This window comes from Hirsutella rhossiliensis (assembly GCF_020360975.1).
Source record: "Hirsutella rhossiliensis strain HR02 chromosome Unknown scaffold00018, whole genome shotgun sequence".
Lineage (NCBI taxonomy): Eukaryota > Fungi > Ascomycota > Sordariomycetes > Hypocreales > Ophiocordycipitaceae > Hirsutella > Hirsutella rhossiliensis.
Genome location: NW_025408684.1, coordinates 546,481 through 566,947, shown reverse-complemented (window position 1 = coordinate 566,947; position 20,467 = coordinate 546,481). Strand labels below are relative to the sequence as shown.

At 60.3% G+C, this 20,467-nt stretch overlaps 9 protein-coding genes across 9 annotated transcripts; 4 read left to right on the top strand and 5 right to left on the bottom strand.

The window, feature by feature from the left end:
- Positions 1–351: 351 nt before the first annotated feature.
- HRG_10968 (regulator of G protein signaling domain-containing protein) lies at positions 352–1,557 on the bottom strand (the record flags this gene model as incomplete). The annotated part of the gene is made up of 4 exons (XM_044869438.1): positions 352–588; positions 650–1,223; positions 1,272–1,328; positions 1,385–1,557. The coding sequence occupies 4 exons, from the start codon at positions 1,555–1,557 to the stop codon at positions 352–354; spliced, it is 1,041 nt and encodes a 346-aa protein (XP_044715389.1).
- Positions 1,558–2,337: 780 nt separating this feature from the next.
- On the top strand, positions 2,338–2,915 carry HRG_10967 (ribosomal protein l31e domain-containing protein; the record flags this gene model as incomplete). Its single annotated transcript, XM_044869437.1, has 3 exons — positions 2,338–2,436; positions 2,520–2,594; positions 2,712–2,915. 3 exons carry the CDS (start codon positions 2,338–2,340, stop codon positions 2,913–2,915), a joined length of 378 nt encoding a protein of 125 aa, XP_044715388.1.
- Positions 2,916–3,397: 482 nt separating this feature from the next.
- HRG_10966 (ubiquitin-conjugating enzyme domain-containing protein) lies at positions 3,398–4,039 on the bottom strand (the record flags this gene model as incomplete). Its single annotated transcript, XM_044869436.1, has 3 exons — positions 3,398–3,500; positions 3,551–3,883; positions 3,945–4,039. 3 exons carry the CDS (start codon positions 4,037–4,039, stop codon positions 3,398–3,400), a joined length of 531 nt encoding a protein of 176 aa, XP_044715387.1.
- Positions 4,040–5,350: 1,311 nt separating this feature from the next.
- On the top strand, positions 5,351–7,073 carry HRG_10965 (kinase; the record flags this gene model as incomplete). The annotated part of the gene is made up of 2 exons (XM_044869435.1): positions 5,351–5,508; positions 5,567–7,073. 2 exons carry the CDS (start codon positions 5,351–5,353, stop codon positions 7,071–7,073), a joined length of 1,665 nt encoding a protein of 554 aa, XP_044715386.1.
- Positions 7,074–7,669: 596 nt separating this feature from the next.
- HRG_10964 (anaphase-promoting complex subunit 11 RING-H2 finger domain-containing protein) lies at positions 7,670–8,201 on the bottom strand (the record flags this gene model as incomplete). The annotated part of the gene is made up of 4 exons (XM_044869434.1): positions 7,670–7,722; positions 7,785–7,848; positions 7,915–7,946; positions 8,060–8,201. The coding sequence occupies 4 exons, from the start codon at positions 8,199–8,201 to the stop codon at positions 7,670–7,672; spliced, it is 291 nt and encodes a 96-aa protein (XP_044715385.1).
- A 709-nt stretch (positions 8,202–8,910) lies between these two features.
- On the top strand, positions 8,911–9,908 carry HRG_10963 (rhodanese-like domain-containing protein; the record flags this gene model as incomplete). Its single annotated transcript, XM_044869433.1, has 2 exons — positions 8,911–9,791; positions 9,854–9,908. The coding sequence occupies 2 exons, from the start codon at positions 8,911–8,913 to the stop codon at positions 9,906–9,908; spliced, it is 936 nt and encodes a 311-aa protein (XP_044715384.1).
- A 720-nt stretch (positions 9,909–10,628) lies between these two features.
- HRG_10962 (40S ribosomal protein S2) lies at positions 10,629–11,750 on the top strand (the record flags this gene model as incomplete). Its single annotated transcript, XM_044869432.1, has 3 exons — positions 10,629–10,892; positions 11,092–11,349; positions 11,493–11,750. The coding sequence occupies 3 exons, from the start codon at positions 10,629–10,631 to the stop codon at positions 11,748–11,750; spliced, it is 780 nt and encodes a 259-aa protein (XP_044715383.1).
- A 675-nt stretch (positions 11,751–12,425) lies between these two features.
- On the bottom strand, positions 12,426–14,266 carry HRG_10961 (uncharacterized protein; the record flags this gene model as incomplete). The annotated part of the gene is made up of 3 exons (XM_044869431.1): positions 12,426–13,081; positions 13,170–14,159; positions 14,215–14,266. 3 exons carry the CDS (start codon positions 14,264–14,266, stop codon positions 12,426–12,428), a joined length of 1,698 nt encoding a protein of 565 aa, XP_044715382.1.
- A 2,708-nt stretch (positions 14,267–16,974) lies between these two features.
- On the bottom strand, positions 16,975–18,235 carry HRG_10960 (G1/S-specific cyclin CCN1; the record flags this gene model as incomplete). The annotated part of the gene is made up of 2 exons (XM_044869430.1): positions 16,975–17,988; positions 18,050–18,235. The coding sequence occupies 2 exons, from the start codon at positions 18,233–18,235 to the stop codon at positions 16,975–16,977; spliced, it is 1,200 nt and encodes a 399-aa protein (XP_044715381.1).
- Positions 18,236–20,467: the final 2,232 nt, after the last annotated feature.

The following is a 20,467-nucleotide window of genomic DNA, read 5'->3' as shown; positions in this document are numbered from 1 at the left end:
TCGTCGCTCTTCCATGGGCGAGGTTGACCCTGGACTCCGAAACAGACAGAGATGATCGGAGCCCGCAAACGATATTAAGCGGGGCAAGCAGACATGAGTAGAATAGTAAAACAGAGGAGACACAAATGAAAAGAAGAATGAAACACCCAATGTTGGGCTGGTACTGGTCCCCAATGCGAAAATCCAGCGCTAATTGGTATATGTACACAAGAGTAGTCCTTATCAAATGTCGTGACAGTCGTGAGAGCTCAGTCCCTCGGCATCTGCCAGAGGCGGCAATGCGGGAGGACAGCCGGCGCGATACTCTACGTCCCGCGGCCGAGCAGGTGCCGGCGAGTGCCATAGCCGCTTTCATAGCCTTTTGCCGGGCACGAGGATGAAGAGGACGCAGAGAGCGGCGTCGATGAGGAACGTGACTGCCAGGACCATGGCGGCTCGCTTGGCCAGGAGTTGTCGGACATAGGGCTCTCGTATCCGCGAAAAGTTGAAAGGCGTATATTCGCTGAAGCCAATCATGGCCATGATGGGGTCGAGCGAGTATTGGTACGAGGCCAGGAAGTAGACGCCGACGGTGAAGGGCAGAATGAGCTGGGGACACGTGTTAGCAACCGCACCGCGTGTGCGTGAAGCAGGGGATTCGCCGACTCACCCAGCATTTCGTGGCTCGCGACCTGTCGAGGAAGATGAGAATGAAGCCGGCCCAGAAGGCGCCAAACATGGAGATGAGGCCAACAATGAGCCGCATCACGAGCGTGGGAGGAATCAGGTTCCCCAGCGCCTTCATCCGCAGGAAACCCGGGAACGCGTCCCTCTCCATGGCCTGAAATACGTAGTCTTTAGCTACATCAAAGACCTCGGGGTCGTCGCGGCCGTAGTCCTCGATCGCGGCAGTGACGTCCTGCGTGATGGATCCGGGCAGAGTGATCTCTCGTTCAGCTCCCGGGAGCAGGAACGTGTACAGGATTTTCTCTGCAGAAGCTCGGATGTCTTGACGGGCGACGGTGTGCGACGGGGAGTTGGAGTCGGTCACATCGCGCGACGCGCTGAACTGCGGGCTCGGTCGAACGGCGCCGGAGCCGCTCTGGGGCGATTCGTGCGTTTGGTCCTCACGCAAAAAGGCCGACATTTGAGCGTCTTGGTCCCTCTCCTTTTCCGTTGCGTACATCGATGGGCCCGCAGCACGGTGATCTAGGTCGCCCATGCTCTCCAATATCCCAGACGACCTCTTAGAGCCAGCCTTGTCGACATCGGGCGTGGCCACAAGTACAGACCGCCGAAGCTCGCGCACATAATGACGGCATAGCGACATGTGTTGGGCCACGTCGAGCCTGAAAAGCGTGTCAGCAACAATGTGGGTTTCCTCGAGCGATTGCAGGCGACAAACCAAAAATCCAGATAATCTACCGAGCGCTGCTGGTCTCGCATGTAGATGTAGAAGGAGAAGAGGTCAACGGGCGGAAGGGTACGGCGGCTCAGCACCTCGAAGAGGGTGGGAAGCCGGTTCCTCGACAAATCGGGCTGCGGCGACGGAGTCGCCCTTGCGGGAGTGCTCTCCATGATGATTTCGCTGGGCTGCTGCCCGCTGGCGACAACTGCTGGCGTGAGTTGTGCGAAAAAAAGGAAGTGAAGTTTCGATTGATCGGTCGGCGGTTGAGAAAATTGCAGTGGCTGGCTGGCAGACTCGCGACACGAGGTTTCACAGGCCTCCTTAATGACGGCTATGTCGCAAGCAGCCTTCCCATTTCCCGCTGTCTGCAGTCAGAGATCCCCTTGCTCGATTCGAAGCAGCCGTCGGTGGGCGAGAGGGAAAGGAGAGCAGCGCTGCTGCGCAAGAGCACGGGGGGGGTGGCACCTCGTTGTCGGTGGCAGAGGTTTGTTGGTTGGGGGGGGACTTTGAGAGCAACAAACAGAGTTGGGGAAGGGCGAAAGTGGTTCGTCGGTCAACACCCGGCACCTGCTGCGGTAATGTCCGCAGGGTACGTACTGTACGTACTCGCGTGGACTGGTCCGTGGCCGTGGAATGCTAAGTATCTTATTTTCCATCACGTGAGCCGCCAAGTCGCTCAGGTGCCGTGCCTCTGATTGGCTCGCTACCCCCCCATTCACTCGCACTTGGAGCCTGCCCTACGCACAAAGAATTTGCGGATTTTGGCTCTTCGACATCACAACTCCTCCTCGCCAGACCGTGAAAGCCGATCCGCAGGTACGAGCCGCGCCCACCAGGATTCCCCTCCGCCTCTTCCATACGCACGTCGTTGCAGCCTGTCACTTTTCCTCGCCTCACGCGCTCCCCTCCGTCGCCCTGCAGGCCGCAAAGCTGACGAGACCGAACCAGAAATGTCGACGACGAAGGGAAAGAATCCTGCCGGCAAGCCTCAGCGCTCCGCCATTGCGGACGTTGTCGCCCGCGAGTACACCATTCACATGCACAAGAGAGTACGTCTTCTCCGCCCGACGCGATGGGGAGAATTCCGGTACACGGGCGCCAGGACTCGGCACGACTAACGGACGTTGAAAAGTTACACGGTGTTTCCTTCAAGAAGAGGGCCCCTCGCGCCATCAAGGAGATCAAGGCTTTCGCCACCCAGGCCATGGTACGACTACCCTCTCGCAAGCTCATCCAGCCACCTAATCTGCACCCGGCTCGAATAGGCTGGGTGCTGCTGACCGTGATTTCAAGACGTGACGCCCCGACTGATCATGTTCCCTAGGGCACCTCCGACGTCCGTCTGGACCCCCAGCTCAATAAGAAAGTCTGGGAGTGCGGCATCAAGGGCGTTCCCTACAGACTTCGCGTCCGAATTTCCCGACGACGAAACGACGAGGAGGACGCCAAGGAAAAGCTGTACAGCTACGTGCAGGCGGTGAACGTCAAGAACCCCAAGGGCCTCCCCACGGTCATCGTCGAGGAGTAAATGAGGACGTCTTTCTGTCGGGACTGGTTCTTAGGGTGGCATGGCATTTCGGAGTTGCAATCGGCTGTTCTAGCTTTTCACGCGGAAAATACAGAGGAAAATGTGAATCACGCTCAATGCCGCTTCACGTGTATTGGCGCGGCAATCAAGAAGCGACTCTGCGGGCCTGCGGACGAAGAAATAGCTGCGCTTTCGATGAGAGAGGAGAAGAGAAGAGGAACAAAAGGACAAGGTGTTCATGGCCCATGTCTCTCGAACGCGTCGTGAGGCTATGCCAGCATCGATAACATTGCTCTCGTATGTCCTAGCGGACAGTACCTATGCAAGTCCAAGGTCCAGGACGCGGCGCGCCAAAAATGCAATCCAAACTCCCGTGGCAAGTTACCGCGGTTAACAGCCAAAGACTCCGGTTCTCCTAGTGGCCAAACATGCCATGCCTCCCGAGCGAAACAAATGCCCCCCAGACTAGCGAGAGGCTGTCGTCACTCGTCCTCGACATCCCGATGTCGTGCCACGACCTTGTTCTTGAACTCGGCGGCATCCTTGTCCCAGAGCTCGGCGGCCTCGCCGTTTAGAGGAGAGGCGCTGCGCCACAGTCAGTTAGAACTCACGAAGCCAGAAAAGGGGGGTCGCACTTGTTGGGCTCGCCGAGCAAGCTTTGCAAGCTCAACAGCACCGTCTGGATGTTGTAGGCGGCGGTCCACTTGTCCTTGAGAATGTCGAGGCAGATGCGGCCCGAGAAGTCGACGTTTGGGTGGTAGATGGGCGTCTTGAAGAGGACGGTCGGGGCGGCGTAGGGGTAGTTTGAGGGAAAGGCGAAGCTCAGCTTAAAGGATAGGCCGGCGTAGGGGGTGTCTTGGGGACCGTCGATGGTGGCGGTCCAGGAGAGCAGGTTGCCGTCGGCCGAAGGGAACGCCGAGATGCCGGGCGTGGGCGAGGTCATGAGCTGCATCAGCTCGGTTTGCAGCCTGGATCAGGTCAGCGCCGCTGGCCGGGACGGCAGGACCAAAGGAGAGACGGGTGACTGACCTCTTGGTGACGCTGTGCGAGTCTGGGCCCTTGCGGGCGCCGTTGAGCTTGGCGGCTTGGACGCTGCCGGGAGCAGAGTTTTGGTTGTCCTCCATGGCGTAGTTCATCGTCGGACCCTGCGATCTCTCTCCCTTCTTCGGTGTCGCGAGACCGGGTGTGGTTTCGCTGGTGTGCGTGTCTGTTGGCGTGAGGTCGCGTGCGTACGGTCGCGAGCAGTTGGTCCAGATAAGCAGAGCAGGACTGAAAGCGGCGAGACACGGACAACAAGGGAGATGTGACCAGAGGGAAGACGCGGCCCGACTCGAGGTTTGAGGGCGCGAGGATGGTTTGGCGAAGGAGGGGGGGGGGATATGTGTGCAAGCGAGAGAGAAAGAATGAAGGAGGGAGAGGCGGTGGGTTGTTGATGAGGAGAAACAGAGGCAAGGCCAGAAAGGAATAGGATAACGTGGGAACGATTGGCTCGCGGCAGGTGACAACAGCCGGGCTTGTATATGTGCTGGCAATTCTCTCTGAACTGGCAGGCAGTGTTTTACTGTGGAGTAGCAACGGGAGGAGGCTGTCGCCAAAGACAAGCGATGCCAGCTTGCACCGGCCAGCTCGTTTTGGGCCATGTTTTGTCCTATTTTTGCCGCAGCAACGGCGTCCCACGCGGCTGTATGCGCACTGTGTGTACGGGGCCCGTGTTGGTGCCCCTCGGGCCCGGCCAAAGTAAACAACAAACAAGCACGCATGGTCGCGGGCGAGGCCTTGAGCCTCGTGGGCGTAACAGTCACGATCCAGCCATTTGGAGGCCCGAGGCAGGGCCCGTTCGTTGCGCGTCCTTGGACTAAGAGAGGTGAAGCGAGCACGACCAATGAAGCCGCTGCAACTACTCCGTAGCCGTCTAGACATGCACGGGGGGGAGGGGTGCTATACAGTGCGTTGACGGGTAGAAAACACAGTCCTCCGTGGCGCGGTGGGAGTGGGTCCGGGAGCATGGCAGAGACGCCGGCCAACCAACCAACCAAGCGCATTCCAAACCGCCGGGCTCTGTGTGATGATGCTGATGATGCTTTCTCTTTACGCGGTCAGACGCGCCGGGACGCGCCAAGCCACACGCTCCTCCTTTCCGCCTCTACGGAGTATCTGGCCTGTTGTTTACGCCCGGGCGGGCTGGCGGGGGCTGTCCGCTCCTGTTCGTTGCCCGACTTGACGAAGCTGACAGACGGCTGATGTGCTGGCAAGGAACCTCAAGCTCGGTAGGGCCAGAGGCTTGCGCTCCAACTCGCTTGATCGAACATGGTGAGTCCAACCAATACTTCCTTCTCTTTCTCTCTACCCAAGATTCTTCTTGCGCACGTGCGTCTCCCACGGCACCCTAAAGTTCAGCGTCTGTGGTGACATTCTCGAACCGAGGGCGCAACACCATGCCATTGATGACGCCAGCTCGTCCGACGGTCATGGACTCCCCCCGTCATCGCGCTCCGACTGACACTAAGATGCGGCAGTCCCAACTAGACCCCCTCCCGCGGGACCTGCCCTTTCGCATCGTCTCCAAGACGGTCGGCCGCGGCGCCTACGCCTCGTACGTATGCCTCGCGCCAACAGAACAAGCCTCTCCTGACCGCCCTCTCTACGCCCAGCATCAAGAAAGCCATCCCCCTCGACTCCCCGACGCCCGTCTTCGCCGTCAAGCTCATCCACAAGGGCTACGCCACCAAGCATGGCCGCATCTCCACCAAGCAGCTGGCCATGGAGGTGTCGCTGCACTCGCACGTCGGCCAGCACCCCAACATCATCGAGTGGTTTGCCTCGGGCGAGGACCCCGTCTGGCGCTGGATCGCCATGGAGTTTGCGGAGGGCGGCGACCTCTTTGACAAGATCGAGGCCGACGTCGGCGTCCGCCAGGACATTGCCCAGCTCTACTTCCTCCAGCTCGTCTCGGGCGTCAGCTTCATGCACTCAAAGGGCGTCGCCCACCGCGACCTCAAGCCTGAAAACATCCTCCTCTCCCACGACGGCGCCCTCAAGCTCGCCGACTTTGGCATGGCCACCATGTTCGAGTACAAGGGCCAGCGCAAGACGAGCTCCACCCTGTGCGGCAGCCCCCCCTACATTGCCCCCGAGATCCTCGTCTGCGGCCGCGCCGACAAGAAGACGTCCGCTGCCGCAAAGTACTCGTCCGACCTGGCCGACCTGTGGTCCTGTGGCGTCATCCTCTTCGTCCTCCTCGTCGGCAACACCCCCTGGGACGAACCGTCGCCCGGCAGCTGGGAGTTTGGCGAGTACATCCGCACCTCGGGCCACAGCACCGACGCCCTCTGGGAGAGGGTCCCGCCCGAGGCCCTCTCCCTCTTGCGCGGCATCATGTCCGTCGATCCTGCCCGCCGCTTCGGGTTCCCCCAGATCCGCCAACACCCGTGGTATACGCGCCGCAATCCGCTCCTCACCGCCGATGGCAAGGTCTCGGACCCCATCAACCTCGCCACCCGGATGCTCGAGAATCTCCGCATCGACCTGAGCCAGCCGCCCTCGGCCTCGCAGCGGCAGGCCACCGCGCCCGACCACATGGACATGGACCCGGGCCCCGGCAACTTCTCGTCGACGCAGCCCGAGACGCCCATCAGCGACAAGGCGTGGGACTGGGAGCAGCCCGTGCTGCGCTCCATGGTGGCGCCCGCCGCCTCGCTCCCCCCGCGCGCCGTGCTCGGCGGCACCCTGGCCGACGAGCCCTCCATGTCGCAGTTCTCCCACACCCCGGGCCCGTCCATGACCCTGACGCAGCAGGCCCGCCGCTTCCGCGACATTTGCCCGCCCGAGTCCCTCACCCGCTTCTTCTCCCACGTGCCCGCCGCCCATCTTGTGCAGATGCTCAGCGACGCGCTGCATCAGCTCAACGTGCCCCTGGTCCCCGTCTCGCCCAGTCTGTCAGGCGGCAACCCCGTGGCCAACATCAAGGTCAAGGCCCTCGATGGGAGGCAGCAGAACCTTCACGGCGAGATCAAGGTTGATAGGCAGCCGCTGCCCGACGGCAGCGAGGTCCTCGACGTGCGTTTCATCAAGATCAAGGGCGACCCACTCGAGTGGCGGCGTTTCTTCAAGAACGTCGTCGTCTTATGCAAGGACGGCGTCTACGTCCCGGACGCCTAGAGGAGCGCGGCACCGGCCGGTCTGACGCACAAGACGAGCGACGTGGCATTGGTCATGAGCATACAGCAAGATTAGGTGCATGTAATCTGGGTAGCTTAGCATAGCAAAATGGCGTAATGAAAAGTGCTTTGACAATCTGCGCCTGCTTCATCACCCGTGCTACTGCATCACCCCGAGATGATTGGGCCTCACCCCGCCTTGTTCATTGCTCTCCCGTCGCCAACCACCACACATGTAATGCCCGGAGGCGCGATGCTCCTGTGACGGACGGGGAGCCACGGCTCGGCTGATAGGGCAATTGTAGAGATCCGTGGCGCGAGGAGGAGCCCCGTCCCGGGTTGTGATGTGATGTGATACACCGCACCACGGCGAGACGGCTGCGGTGCAGGCAGATTTCCCCGCAAACTTCGCCAAGAGATGCAATGCAGGTCTTGACCGCACCCTGCGTGGCTGTGTTGCTGGGATGGCGACTCGTGCAATCAGTACGAAAGGCGCTCCCCTATGCCCACGACGACAGCTAGTCCGGCACCTAGGCAATAGATGATGGGACGCCGAAGAGTGACGTTCATATCGATCAGCCATCTGCCATCATGCTCTCACTCCACAGCAGATGCAGAAGCTTCGTTGGCCTGATCAACCCATTCAAAAGCTGTGTCAAGGCGGATTAGCCAGGTAACTTTTGCGCCGCTGATAGGGGGAGGGCATCCGTACGCTGGCGACACATGGGACATTGACCGCGAGCCGAGTCTTGCTTGATCCATTCCATGATGCAATGCTGTGGCGCAGGGGACCTTGTCAACGGAACCCGGTCCAGGGGCGGCGGGGAGAGAAGGTCACGCACCATGTGAAAGTTGTGGCCGCATTTGCCCGAAACTAAGGAGAGGAGGCCCCTCTTGTCGTCAGCGACGCGATGCTCGCCGTCCGCCGCCCCCTCCCACCGGACCTGGAGACATGTGAAGAAGACGGGAGAGGCTCGGGACACTCACGCAGACTGCAGTCGTCGCCCGGGTATTTGCAAGTTGGACACGTCCCGTCAAAGTGGACCTGGCAGATGCCGCAGACGTCGTCCTCGGGGATATCCCATCGCCAGGTAGCGACCGAGTTCCATTCCTTGATGGTGACCTTCATGGCGCATGGACCTGGACTCTACTGTGTCTATCCCTCGCTTTCTTTCTCTCCTCGGTCTCTTTGGCGGGCGGGAAGGGCGAGGGAGGCAAACAGGCTGTGCGTCTGGATGTTTGTGTTGGTGTTTTGGCAGGGTACGGATACTTTGGACTTTGTACCTCTGGCAGCCTGTAGCACCCGAACCCCGACCCCCCGCACTGCAGACCTCGGCAGGCGCTGCTGGTGTCCCCAGCCGCCCTCAGGATTGGCCCTGGCGAGCTTCTCCACACCAACTACAGAGTACGGATAGTAACAACTTCCCTACCTCACAGTACTTCGTACTAGTCCAACTTCAACCAACCTTTGTGCTTGCTTTTCTGCAGACGACGCCGACACTTTCATGACCCAGCTGCAGCAGCAAGCAACCGCCATCAACTGCGACCATTCACTAGTGCCAGCTCAAATCGACGTCCTCTCGCACGTCGCGCTGTTGAGCGTAGCCCCGCCCACCGCCCTCAGGGCCTCGACAACTCCCCTCTCGTGAATCGATCGCTTGCCGGCCTCGTCCCTCCTTCGGATCCGGGTTGGAGCTGGAATAGTCGACACTCACATCGGTCTCGGACCCCTTTTGTCCGAGCCACACGTCTTCTCCATGGCGTCGCTTGGGCTGTGCCGGACGACGCGAGCTCTTGGCCTCCCTCGCTGGAGGTCGAGGCAGACGCCACGGGCAGTCATGGCCTCGCGCCGCACCCTCTCGTCCTATCTCGTCTCCCCCAAGGAGCTACACGAAGCTCTCGGCGCGGCCCCGCCATCGCCCATCAGCCCTGATCCTCGCGTGGTCCCTCTCTGCGCCGCCTGGTTCCTTCCCAATGATGGACGGACGGGAATCCAAGTGTTCCGGGATCAGCGCATCCCCAAAGCGCGCTTCTTCGACCTGGACAAGGTCATTGACAAGCGCAGCCCGTACCCCCATATGCTGCCCGACGCAAAGCGCTTCGCCGGCGCCATGAGTGAGCTGGGCATCAGAAAGGACGACACGGTCGTCGTCTACGACACCAAGGAACTCGGCATCTTCAGCGCTCCCCGCGTCGCCTGGACCTTGAAGATCTTTGGCCACCGCAACGTGCACATCCTCAACAACTTCAAGCTATGGGTTGAGCAAGACCTGCCCACCGAATCGGGCGAGTTCTACAACGTCGAATGCTGCCCATATCCCATTCCAGAACTGGACGCGAGCAAAGTGGCCAGCTTCGACAAGGTCAGGGAGGCTGCCCAGGACCACAACAAGGAGGGCGCAGAGGGCGTGCAGATTCTGGATGCCCGGCCCAACGGCCGATTCAGCGGCAAGGACCCTGAGCCCCGGGAGGGCCTGTCGTCGGGACACATGCCCGGGTCGCTGAGCATTCCCGTTAGCGCGGTCTTGGATCCTGAGACCAGGGCCTATCCCTCACCCGACAAGCTGAGGGCCATCTTTGAAGAAAAGGGCGTCGATGCGACGAAGCCCATCATTTCGACTTGCGGTACCGGCGTGACCGCCTGCGTAATCGAGACGGCTCTCGACGTGGCAGGATACGGCTCCGCCGAGGCGCGCAAAGTCTACGACGGAAGCTGGACGTGAGTGAGCCCCTACTGTCGGGCCGGACCAACTTAATGCAGTCACTGACAATCGACAACAGGGAATGGGCCCAGCGAGTGCGGCCCTCTGACAACTTGATTCTGAAGGCGGAGTAATGGCTGGCGGAAAGCGAGTGGCGGCGTCGTCTGGACTTGTCGGCTCGCGTTTGCAAGGCGGACATTGCAGTTGGAATTCGGAGTTACAATACCCTTGTTCATCATCGCTGGCCTGGCATTGTCTTTTTGCTGTCGATTTCATGTACATACGAATGTCCCGCGTGACGGAAGACGGCCGGCCGGCGGGACTGACACCCAAGGCTCACGACTCGCGAAGACTCGGGACGATACCGGAGAACTCGCCGGACCGCCTGATCCGTCAGGCCATTCATAAGGTGCGCGCGTCAGTGCAAGTTTTAGGCTGCTCCCCTACTCTTACTTGTTACAATGTCTTGAGCTCAAGTCCGTCGTCAAAGTGGCGAGCGATACCGCTTGTCATGGGCGGCGCAGTGGATGATGCTGAGGTGCCGTTACAATGTACACGCCTCACCGACCAGGCTCACCGAGATGGGCCCCACACGGTCCTCGTACTGGATGCCTAAGCAAGTCACCAGCCACAGGATAAGCCATTAGGGCTCGCCTAACCCAATCGCACCGCCTCTCGAGAAAAAAATCCACCGGCTCAGGGTTGGATCGCGAGCACCCCACCAGCGTACCTCAAGAAAATAGGCCATTCGAGCAAGCCGCTTCACGCCCGCCCTCAACATCCCACGCCCGCCCAACGCCGCGACCGACTCCCCACGAGGACAGGACTCGACGACTCCCGACTTTTGATTCACAATGGCTGACCGTGGCGGACGCGGAGGCGGTGGTTTCGGTGCCCGAGGCGGCGACCGCGGTCGTGGCCGTGGCCGTGGTCGTGGCCGTGGCCGACGCGGCGGCAAGAGCGAGGAGAAGGAGTGGCAGCCCGTCACCAAGCTGGGCCGTCTGGTCAAGGCCGGCAAGATCAACAGCATGGAGGAGATTTACCTGCACTCCCTGCCCATCAAGGAGTTTCAGATTGTCGACACCTTTCTGCCCAAGCTCAAGGACGAGGTCATGAAGGTGCGAACGACTCTGCCCCTGATTTTCTTGCTGCCACGCTTTCGTGTCGCTTCAACGAAGCAGAGGGCCTCGGAGAGGGAACTCGTTGGAGGCTGGAGGGGCGGCGGCGGCGAGACGCTGGACGGAACGCTGAGGAGGCGGAAAGCTCTCGGTCGAATCGTCTCTGTTGCGCGGTCGCTGACATGTCTCGGACCAACAGATCAAGCCCGTCCAGAAGCAGACGCGTGCCGGTCAGCGGACGCGGTTCAAGGCCGTCGTCATCATTGGCGACTCGGAGGGCCACGTCGGCCTCGGCATCAAGACGTCCAAGGAGGTTGCGACGGCCATCCGCGCCGCCATCATCATCGCCAAGCTCAGCGTCATCCCCGTCCGACGAGGCTACTGGGGCACCAACCTCGGCCAGCCTCACTCTCTGCCCTGCAAGCAGAGCGGCAAGTGCGGTTCCGTCACCGTCCGAGTATGTCCATTCCCATTTCCTCCCCTCGCGCGCTGGTCCGGCCGGCCCTGTGTCTCTGTCTGTGCCAGCGCGCTCCAATCTTTCGTCAACGGGACAAGCTGTCGTCGACGGAAACGCTAACGCGCGGGCCTCCTCTGCCACAGCTCATCCCTGCCCCCCGCGGTACGGGCCTCGTTGCCTCGCCCGCCGTCAAGCGCTTCCTCCAGCTGGCCGGTGTCGAGGACTCGTACACGTCGTCGGCCGGCTCGACCAAGACGCTCGAGAACACGCTCAAGGCCACCTTTGTCGCCGTCTCCAACACGTACGGCTTCCTGACGCCCAACCTGTGGAAGGAGACCAAGCTGCTCCGGAGTCCGCTCGAGGAGTTTGCCGATACCCTGCGGGAGGGCAAGCGGTACTAGAGAATCGCGGGATGATGGGGAAAGAGCATGGACGAGGGCCTGGGAACGCGGTGCGCGGAGTCACGATCCATGGTGTTTGATTGCATGGTTGGCCGGTTCAGGGCATCCGACCCGCGGGTTTGCAGTGCCATCAGATGTCATGGCCATGGTCTAAATGATATTTGCCACAATTTCTTCTACACTGGTTCTTGGCTGTGATGTTCTCTTGACTTGAATACCAAGGGGGGGCCGTCTTGGTTATCCTTTGGCGGTTATGGAACTTGACCTGTGTTAAGGGTCCATCCAACCCGGCTTCTTCCTTGTTCCCCTTCTTTCCTCTCTGCTTTGGTGCTTCGAGCGGAGAAGGAGAAGCGCGAAGACGCCACCTGGGACAATCCAGTTCAAGGGTCAACAACTCAGCACGGCCAAGCTCTCTTCCTCTCTTCCTCTCTACCGTCTCTCTCCTCTATCCTCACTCCTCTCCCATTCCCGTCAAATTTCTTCGTCGGAGTCCGTACTCTCAGATCCTGAGATTCGGGACCCAGGCTCGCCGCGCGACGCAAGAGCCAGGCTCGCCTCCGCATCGACGACAGTCTCGTCGGCACCGCCTACACGGTCCTCCGCCCTTCGCACGGTGACGAGTCCATCTCCTCCGCAGCCTCCTCGCCTACCACGTGCGCAAGGTCGCGGGGCAACTCAGGGGCGGGTAGGAAGGGCGATGACGATGGCGATGGTGTTGAGATCGACGACAGGCTCGCGCTCAGGCTTGGAGATGAGGGCGGGGGCATCGATTCTCGAAAGATCGGATGGAGATGAGCGCTCGAGCGACGGCGCGGGGCTTCGGACTTTACGGGCTATGAATGAGGCGACTGGATCGTAGGAGCTGGATTTATCGTCACTGCCGCTGCTTGGTGGCAGGGAGCCTGCCGGTTCCTGTGCCTTTGAGTCGAGGGCTTGCGGCGTCGAGGTTTGGCTTTCGCCCTCGGCGGCTTGGACACGTGCGCTGGGCAAAGGGAGATCGGCGCGAGGACGCTCCCCGCTCGCCCTCTCCCGAGCCAGCTCGGCCGGTGTCGTGGCACAGCGCGACACCAGGGAGTCATCATAAAAGCCATCATCATCACGGTCCCGCAGGTCCCGCAGGCGCAGCACATCGCCCACCGGCGTACCGGCCCAGAGCGGCCGTCGCGGGCTGCCCAGCGCGTTCTCCGTCTCGGCATCCGAGGAACGCAGCTCATCGGCTGCCTCGACCTGCTCTTCTTGCTTGCCGCCAAAGATGGCCGACGACAGCCATTTTATCCAGGAGTGGCGTTCTGTCGTTCGGCGCCGTTTGCCGGGCCGGTCCGATGTCTGATCTGCCGCGTATGGTCAGCGATGGGAGGGGGACTTGGCTGGGAGCTTTTGCGCTGCCCGAGAGACAATGGGGAGGAGGAGGGCACCTACCACTTCCACGGCGCCGCTTGCCCGTGGTCTTGGCCTGCGGCCTGTCCATGAGCCGGGACTCGGGGGTCCGGGTGGTGCTTGGCGGTGCGCTGTGCCGGTGCGGTGCGGCAAGTTGATGATGTGCATGCAAAGCGCGGTTCTCGGCTTCAGCTCGCCAAACTTGCGGGTCACACTCGTGCAGAGACTTGGGGTGGTCCTTTTCGCATGAGCCGGCGCTTGGCTGCTGCTGGTCCTCGGGCATGTCCCGGCGCATGCTCGGCCCCGGGTACAGCTCCTGCAAAACCGGCCTCACCGTCGACTCCTCCCCTGCTCGCCCCCCTCCCGTTCCGTCGTCCACAGACCACACGTCGTCCATCTCCAGCTCGAGCTCGATCCAGTCCCGCCCCGCCAAGGAGGCGGTAACGGCATCCCTGTTGCTGCGGTCGGACATGGCCAACGCGTCCGCAATCTTCAGCAGATCCTCCAACGTCGAGAGGTCTTGCCCGCTCAGCGGGCCCATTGGGTCGGAGCGGGGGCGCTCGCGGACGTCCGGGGCGAGCAAGTACCTGCGGATCGACTCCATGCTGATTCGTGCCATCCGGGCTCGTACCTGGGCAGGGGATGATGGGTTGACGCTAGTCTTGTCGTCCAGGTCGTGTGCCCGGGAAGGATTCTGAATGTTCGAGGTGCTCAAGGTTCCGCTGGGGTGTAAAGCCTGGGGTTTCGTGGACGGGCCTGGCACATGACCCAGGGGTCGCGATGCAGATCTAGGTCTGGACAGTTGACGGACAAGGCGTCCCATGTCTGCGAGGTATGGGTGGCGGGAAGCAAAGACGAGGTAGAGCCATCGGCGGCACTTGCAGTGCTTGCGCAAGTAGTCGTCGAGGACGCGGTCACGCACATGAGCCTCGAGGGTGCGGAACAGAGGCCAGCCGCCGCCGAGGAAGCGGGTGCGGCGCGCCTCGGGTGGCAAGTCTGCGCAGTGCACCTCAAAGTGGTCCCGTACGTTGGCTTTTCAGGGAGGAGAGGTTAGAGGTGCGCCTTGGCTGGGTTCGAGAGCACTCACAGAGCCATAGCCCTGCGCTGGCGATCAAGCCCTTTGGCGGCGGGCAGAGCATCGTGGCGCTGCGGGACGAGGATGACGCCGGACTCGAGGGATGCGTGGCCATGTGCTGGGTTGGCATGTCCGGGGACGAGTCGTTTGGGTGTTTGCGCTCGGCGACGTCGTTTGCCATGGGACGAGGGAAATATGGAGAGAGGGAAAGGGATCATCGCCGTCGTGGTAGGGCAGAAGATGTCGATTTAGAGCTCGAATGTCAAGGAAATTGTCGTTTGTTCCTGGTGCAGCAGACACAGCTGTGACGCACGTGGGACAGGGGCTCGCGAGCTGATTCAATAGCGGGACGGGAACGGCGCGGTTGCACAAAGACGAGACCTTTGTATGCGTTGCCGAAGAAGACGAAGCCCGTGCCAGCAAGCGAGCGAGCAAAACCGGTGAAGGCGTCATTCACCCATTATGCATACGAAGGCCTTGTTCCGGGCCCCGGCATTCCAGCTCTCGGCAGCCGTACAGGGGCGTGCAGGGGGGAGAGGCATAGAGAAACAAAGCCGGCGATCTCGACAGGGCGAAGAGACAGATCAAAAGAGGAGACGTGTCTCGGGACCGCACGTTTGTTGGGCAGCGACGACGACGGATGACGTTGGCCATCTTTCAATAGCGCTGGTACAGGGTAGGTCATCGTGTCTAGGAGACCCTTCCTTCTCCCTCGACATAGAGAAGGTCCCTCCCTCGCTTGAGTGCGATGGTGGTTTGGCAGGCCATTGTCGCCAATCGTCCGAGGGGTTGGTTACCTGTGTCCAAGGGCGAAGCATAGTCCTCCTCCTGACAGTGTCGCTCGTCGCCTGAGCATACCTGACGATGCGATAGATGCAAGCCAAGCCAAAGCATCTCGTGTCGGCCAAAGAGACTCACACGCACATACCTGCCACGCCAGGCCCATCATGCCACGCAGAGTTCGCTTTGCCTTTTCTCCACCGCCTCCCCTTTTTCTTTCATCCCGTCTTCCTCGGCGCTCGTGGATCGAGTGGGATGTGGAGGTGGATATGGATGTGGTGACAAGAAGACGAAGACAAAGCGAGAAAGAGGGGGAAGGAATGCACTAGTCACGTGTGGAGTTCCCCCGAGACCGGCCCGGCGCCCCGTACTCGGTACTTGCGTCAGCAGCTCGGCACGACACACCAATCGGTCCTGCTCTAATTAATTAATTAGCTGCTCCGTAATTACAGTACGTAATACTCCGTACTAGCATCTGCCATTCTCTGCCCACACAATCGACAGACAAATACGGATACAAAGAAGAAACCATCCCCTTGCTGCACACTACGTCGGCATACCAGTCGTGCGTCCACCGGCAAGGGGCCCCTTTTCCCCTTGCCCGCCAATGAGCCCCTAGGAAGACCGGCCAATGATGGCCCCTTGCGCGCAACCTGCCCGAAGCTGCAACTACGTTAATTAATAATATGCATTGACTCAATAGCATCTCATCAAGCAATCAATTTAAACTACTCTCCATGCCCCGTCACATATCCACCACCGCCTGCTCGACTCATGTGACTTTAACCGCCGATAACCTTACATGCCGACCCGAGGAACGGATACAGGCCGGGCGGGGGCCTTGCTACTCAGGTGAGGAGGTACCGTAATTAGTTTGGTACACTGCGCCCTACGTCATGCGTCCAAGACGAATGCACATACCATGCGCAATGCACTTCTCTGTACATACATACGTATTGTAGGTAGGAGTGTAATTTATTGTTTCGCACTCTCAAGGCCAATCAAACATTATAGACGTAGGCGCAAATGCCCACTTGGGCAATTGTCCACCCCCCCCGGCCTCTTGCGGGGACTTGGTCCCTCTCCTTTTCCTCGGCAGTCAGGACAATAATCGACAATAGTCCCGTGTTCGTTCATCAATCACTCAATAGGGACACGGATGCGAGGTTTCTTGTGTTTCCTTGATTCATGCTACAGCTGCGCTGTGCTATCTTTGTGCTATGCGAGGCCCAGATGTTGCCCGTCACGGCTCTCGACGATTTGTGCCTCTTTCCATCGACACATGCCTCTGTAGAGTCCACCCGTCTATGCCGGACCCTCGACACCACGCCGCCCTGTCGGACACGCACGGGCGCCCGAGGCTACCTTGCACTCTACCGCCCCCCTTCTTGGATCCATTTCCTGTCGGATAATGACCACTGTGCATTCTCGAGCTTCCCTGATTTTTTTTGTGACAAACCAAGCTTCCCTTCCATCGGGCTGACATCCCTTTGTCGAGTTGACAGCACACTATCGAGGTGCGTCATCCCTAGCCTCGTCCTGTCGACGCCAACGGCGCATCGGGCCAAGGCCCGGTGGTATCCCCAAGCGGTGAATGCAAAAAAACATGTAAAGAAAAAATTTGAAAACTAGAAGAGAAGAATCGAGTCGGGTATGATCATCGGGGTGCCCTTTTTTTTGGTGCCGCAAGACTTGCTGGGAATGGGTTTCGGATTCGCAACTGGCAAAAGAAACAAGAGCAATTCGCTAAATGCTGAAACGTAGAGAAATGCAAGCGTTTTGCATGGCGCCAATGGCGCGATCAACCTCGAGTGCCTGGGCCCTGCGTTGGCGGGCGGCGTCCAGCAATCGCACGCCTGATACCTCGTCGTTGATCGGCTGCCACGAATGGCGCTGTGCCCACCCCCAGACGGTGATGAGGCTGGCGTCAGGAACCATCTGAGCCGGCCGCCAGCCCGGGGCCGAAGACTGCTGAGGCTGCCACCAGCTACCCTATTGCTGGTAGACCCCCTGCTGGTTCGGCACACCGACGGTGCGGCCGTGCTGTGTATAGCTCGAGGCGTGCTGCTGCTGTTGCGGCGTGGGTGTGACGGGGCACCGAGGTGGTAGAGGATACGAGTCTCTGGGCATGTTGCCGGCAAAGCAGGCGCCGTCGGGAGTGATGGGAGGGGTGAGGTAGCCGTCAAAGTTGCCTGGGGCCATGTGTCCCTTTTGAGGCGTGCTGTAGATGTCACCGTGCTTCGTCGTCATCTCGGCGGGCGGCGAAGGCGGAATGGCGCAGCGCTGCTGAGCCTGGGCCATGGCGGCGGCCCGTGCTGCGGCAAACTCGGCGAGCCGGTGTGAGACTCGGTATGTGCCTGGCGACGAGTACTTCCGGGCCAGCGTCGGCGACGGTTGGTCAAGGTGATGCGACAGGGCCTCGGCCACGGCGCTCTCCTCCTGATCAAGCTCTCGGTCGGCGACGTCGGGTCGGCCCAGGACGGCTCGAGCCACGGCCAGGGAGGCGCGTGCGAGGGTCGAAGGCTTGGTCGAGACGAAATCCCGGTGGTAGAGGGCCATCTCGCACAGGTACGACGACATGCAGTCCACCTCTTTGTCGTCACGCTCGTACGCCACCAGCAGTTGCGAGAAGAAGTCGACGGTTGGGTGGCCGATGGTCCACTCGAGCGTGTTGAGGACGTGCATCTCCATCTGCGTGAACATGCCGGCGTCGTACAGGCCGCAGCACATGTTACTGAGCTCGGAGATTTGAGGAACCCGGTCCTTCTTGTCGCCGTACTTGGCTGCTATTAACAGGGCGGCGCAGCCGACCAGTTGGTAGTGGTGCTTGTAAACCACTCTTCTAGAGCAGTACCGGTCCAGCAGGTTGACGGTGAGGAAGAGCGTTTCGGGAAGGAGGACAAAGGCGGCGTGTGCCTCGACGAGGAAGTCGATGAGATAGGGCCTCATGTACCACTGAATCTCGCGCTGCATGTCGATGAGGGCGGCGTCGGCAAGAGTCTCGTCCTGTAGCCAAAGGAGCTCGGTCAGCGGAGTCCCCAATGAGGAGCAGAGCCTCGAAACATACCTCCATGGTCTGCATGTGCTTCAATACGTCTTCAAGATATTCTTCGGCAGCCAAGCGCGAGAGCTCGCCGGCAATGACGTCTTGTCTCTGGCGAGCCACCATCTTGGCGGCGGTGCGAACGTCGAGGCCGGGCTGATAAGGGTCGTCGGACTCGAGGAAGGTCTCGTCGGCGTGGGAAAACTCCATGGTTAAGTGAGCCGGACGGATGACGACGGGGGCTGAGTCAAGGTTCGGCGGAAAGGCGTCGAGTTTATAGACTCGGGTGAGTGGCGTCGTCGAGGTCAAGGAGTGAATGCTAAGTTCCCCAGGAATCTTGTAGTCGGAGACGGTTTCGATAGTGAATGGACTCGGGCGCGGTGCAAGGAGTGTGCCGTACCCAAAAAGGAATTAAGGGTATTAGGAAATTAAAGAGCGCGACGAAGAACTAATGGAAAAGAGTGAATGTGGCTGGGAACGGAGCCAGAACCATGGACTCGAAGTTGGCAGAGAAAGGGATCGGAAAGGGGCCTGTTTAAAGACGTCGTCGACCACTATTGGATATCTAAATGCAATAAAAAGCGACCCGTTAGCATGGGGGACCCGTTGCAGATCGAGTCTCACACCACCGTCAGCAGCCGGCCGGGGGACGTTGCGAGTAGTGCGGCGGCGCCCTTGGAGAGTAGGGGATTGGCTTTGGCACGAGGAATGCGGTGGATTGGCGAGGGCAAGGGGAGAAAAAGGCTTACCTCGACACGGGGCGGAAAAGGGACGAGAGGGGCCCTCTGATTGGCCGGATCAACGAGTTAACGTCTCCGGCAGAGTAAGAGGATCGAAGTCGAACGCGACTGTGGAGAAGGCTGAGATATGCAGCGAGTAGCTCGGCATGCAGCTGAAGAGGGAGCAGCGAGAAAGATTAGATGCCGCCGAAGCCTAATCTCGGGATGAGGTGCACGAAACATACCTATCTACTGAGCGTTGCGAATTGCCGTATGCCGCAACTTGGCGCGATGGAGAATGCAAAGTGCCGTCGAGACGCGACGCTGGAGACGCTGGCCAATCAAGATGGCATCGACTGCCTCGTCTATTGCGGCAGACAAGGCGGATTGGTGGACGGGAGTCGAAAAGTCGGATTTTACTGGGCGGGCTGGTGCAGGATCCGTCGAGATTCTGCAGTCGGTGCCTGAGTCTATCCAGCGGGATGGTTAGCGCCACCTCGACACCGATTGAGCCGCCGGCCTTGGGAAGCGGGGAGCCGCGTGGTGGTCTCGCCGCGTTGACGAGGGGGGAGCGGGTGGGCTCGTGGAGGATTGAATTGGAATTCCTCGGTTCGGCGCCGAGGAATTTGGAGCTCCAACTCGGCAAGGGGGGGAATCGACAAGACACGACGAGACGGGAGTGGAAAAGGTGAAATAGCACCGAGCACCTCCCGATTTTACTTTTGATTCGCACCTTTTCTCAGTCCTCGGTCTCGGGGCTTCTTGGTGGCCTATGGTCCTCGGGAGCGGTAAGGGAGGCGTGGCTTCGGTCCGGGAGCCGTCGAGTGACGGACGGGATTCTCCCCAGTCTAATTGCCAATCCGACCTACAGCCAACGTGGGTCAGGACGAGACGGAATGACTGAGGGAATGAGTGGATGGAAGGAGAGGAAGGGGGAGAAAGAGAGAGAGAAAGGGAGAGCGGATGAGAAGGAGGAGGAGGGCGGTGGGATAAAAAGGCGAGCTGAGAGAGGCGAGGAGATGCATGGTAGTTTTAACCAGCCGACGACCATGCATTGAGCATGTGTGTGAGAGGTACCCGTCCCTGGTCGGGACGCTGGCTGGCTGCTGCTGCTGCTGGTCGGGAGGAGCCTTGCTTTGGCCTGGGCGGCGGCCATTTGCCTTGCTTTGCACCAGCACCAGCCAGTGACTTGTGCATCCGTACCGCGTCGCCTTACTGTGGGCTGCGCTACTCGTGCTGGGGAGGAGGGGGGGGGGGGTAAAGGTCGAACCAGAGAGAGAGGTAGACCGGGGGAGGGGTGCGAGGACAGTGGTTGGTGGCCCCCAGACGAGCGAGCCACGACGACGGCCGCCGCGTGCGTGCCCACAGTGGGGGGGCGTGAGAATGAAGGTGGTGGAGAGCGGTGTCTACGCTGTTGTGCAAGGACGGGGGTTCGTCGTGGTGATGCACGCATGACAGGTACCAGGGCTAGCCAGGGAACCCACCAGTATGCAAATGGCCAGCGTCGAAGCTTTGGCAGTCGTTGGTCGGCGACGACTCTTGACGACGGGGCCACGAACTGGCGTAGCGGTTTGGCTCGTCGAGCGAGGCCCTTGGATGCTCGAGAGACGAAGCGGAGGCGGCGTGGATCGAGGCCGGTGAATTGGACCTGGGGATGATGATGGTGACCTGCAGAGGTTAGCTTTTTTGCTTTGTTCCTCTCGGCTGCAATTTTCGAGGCAGC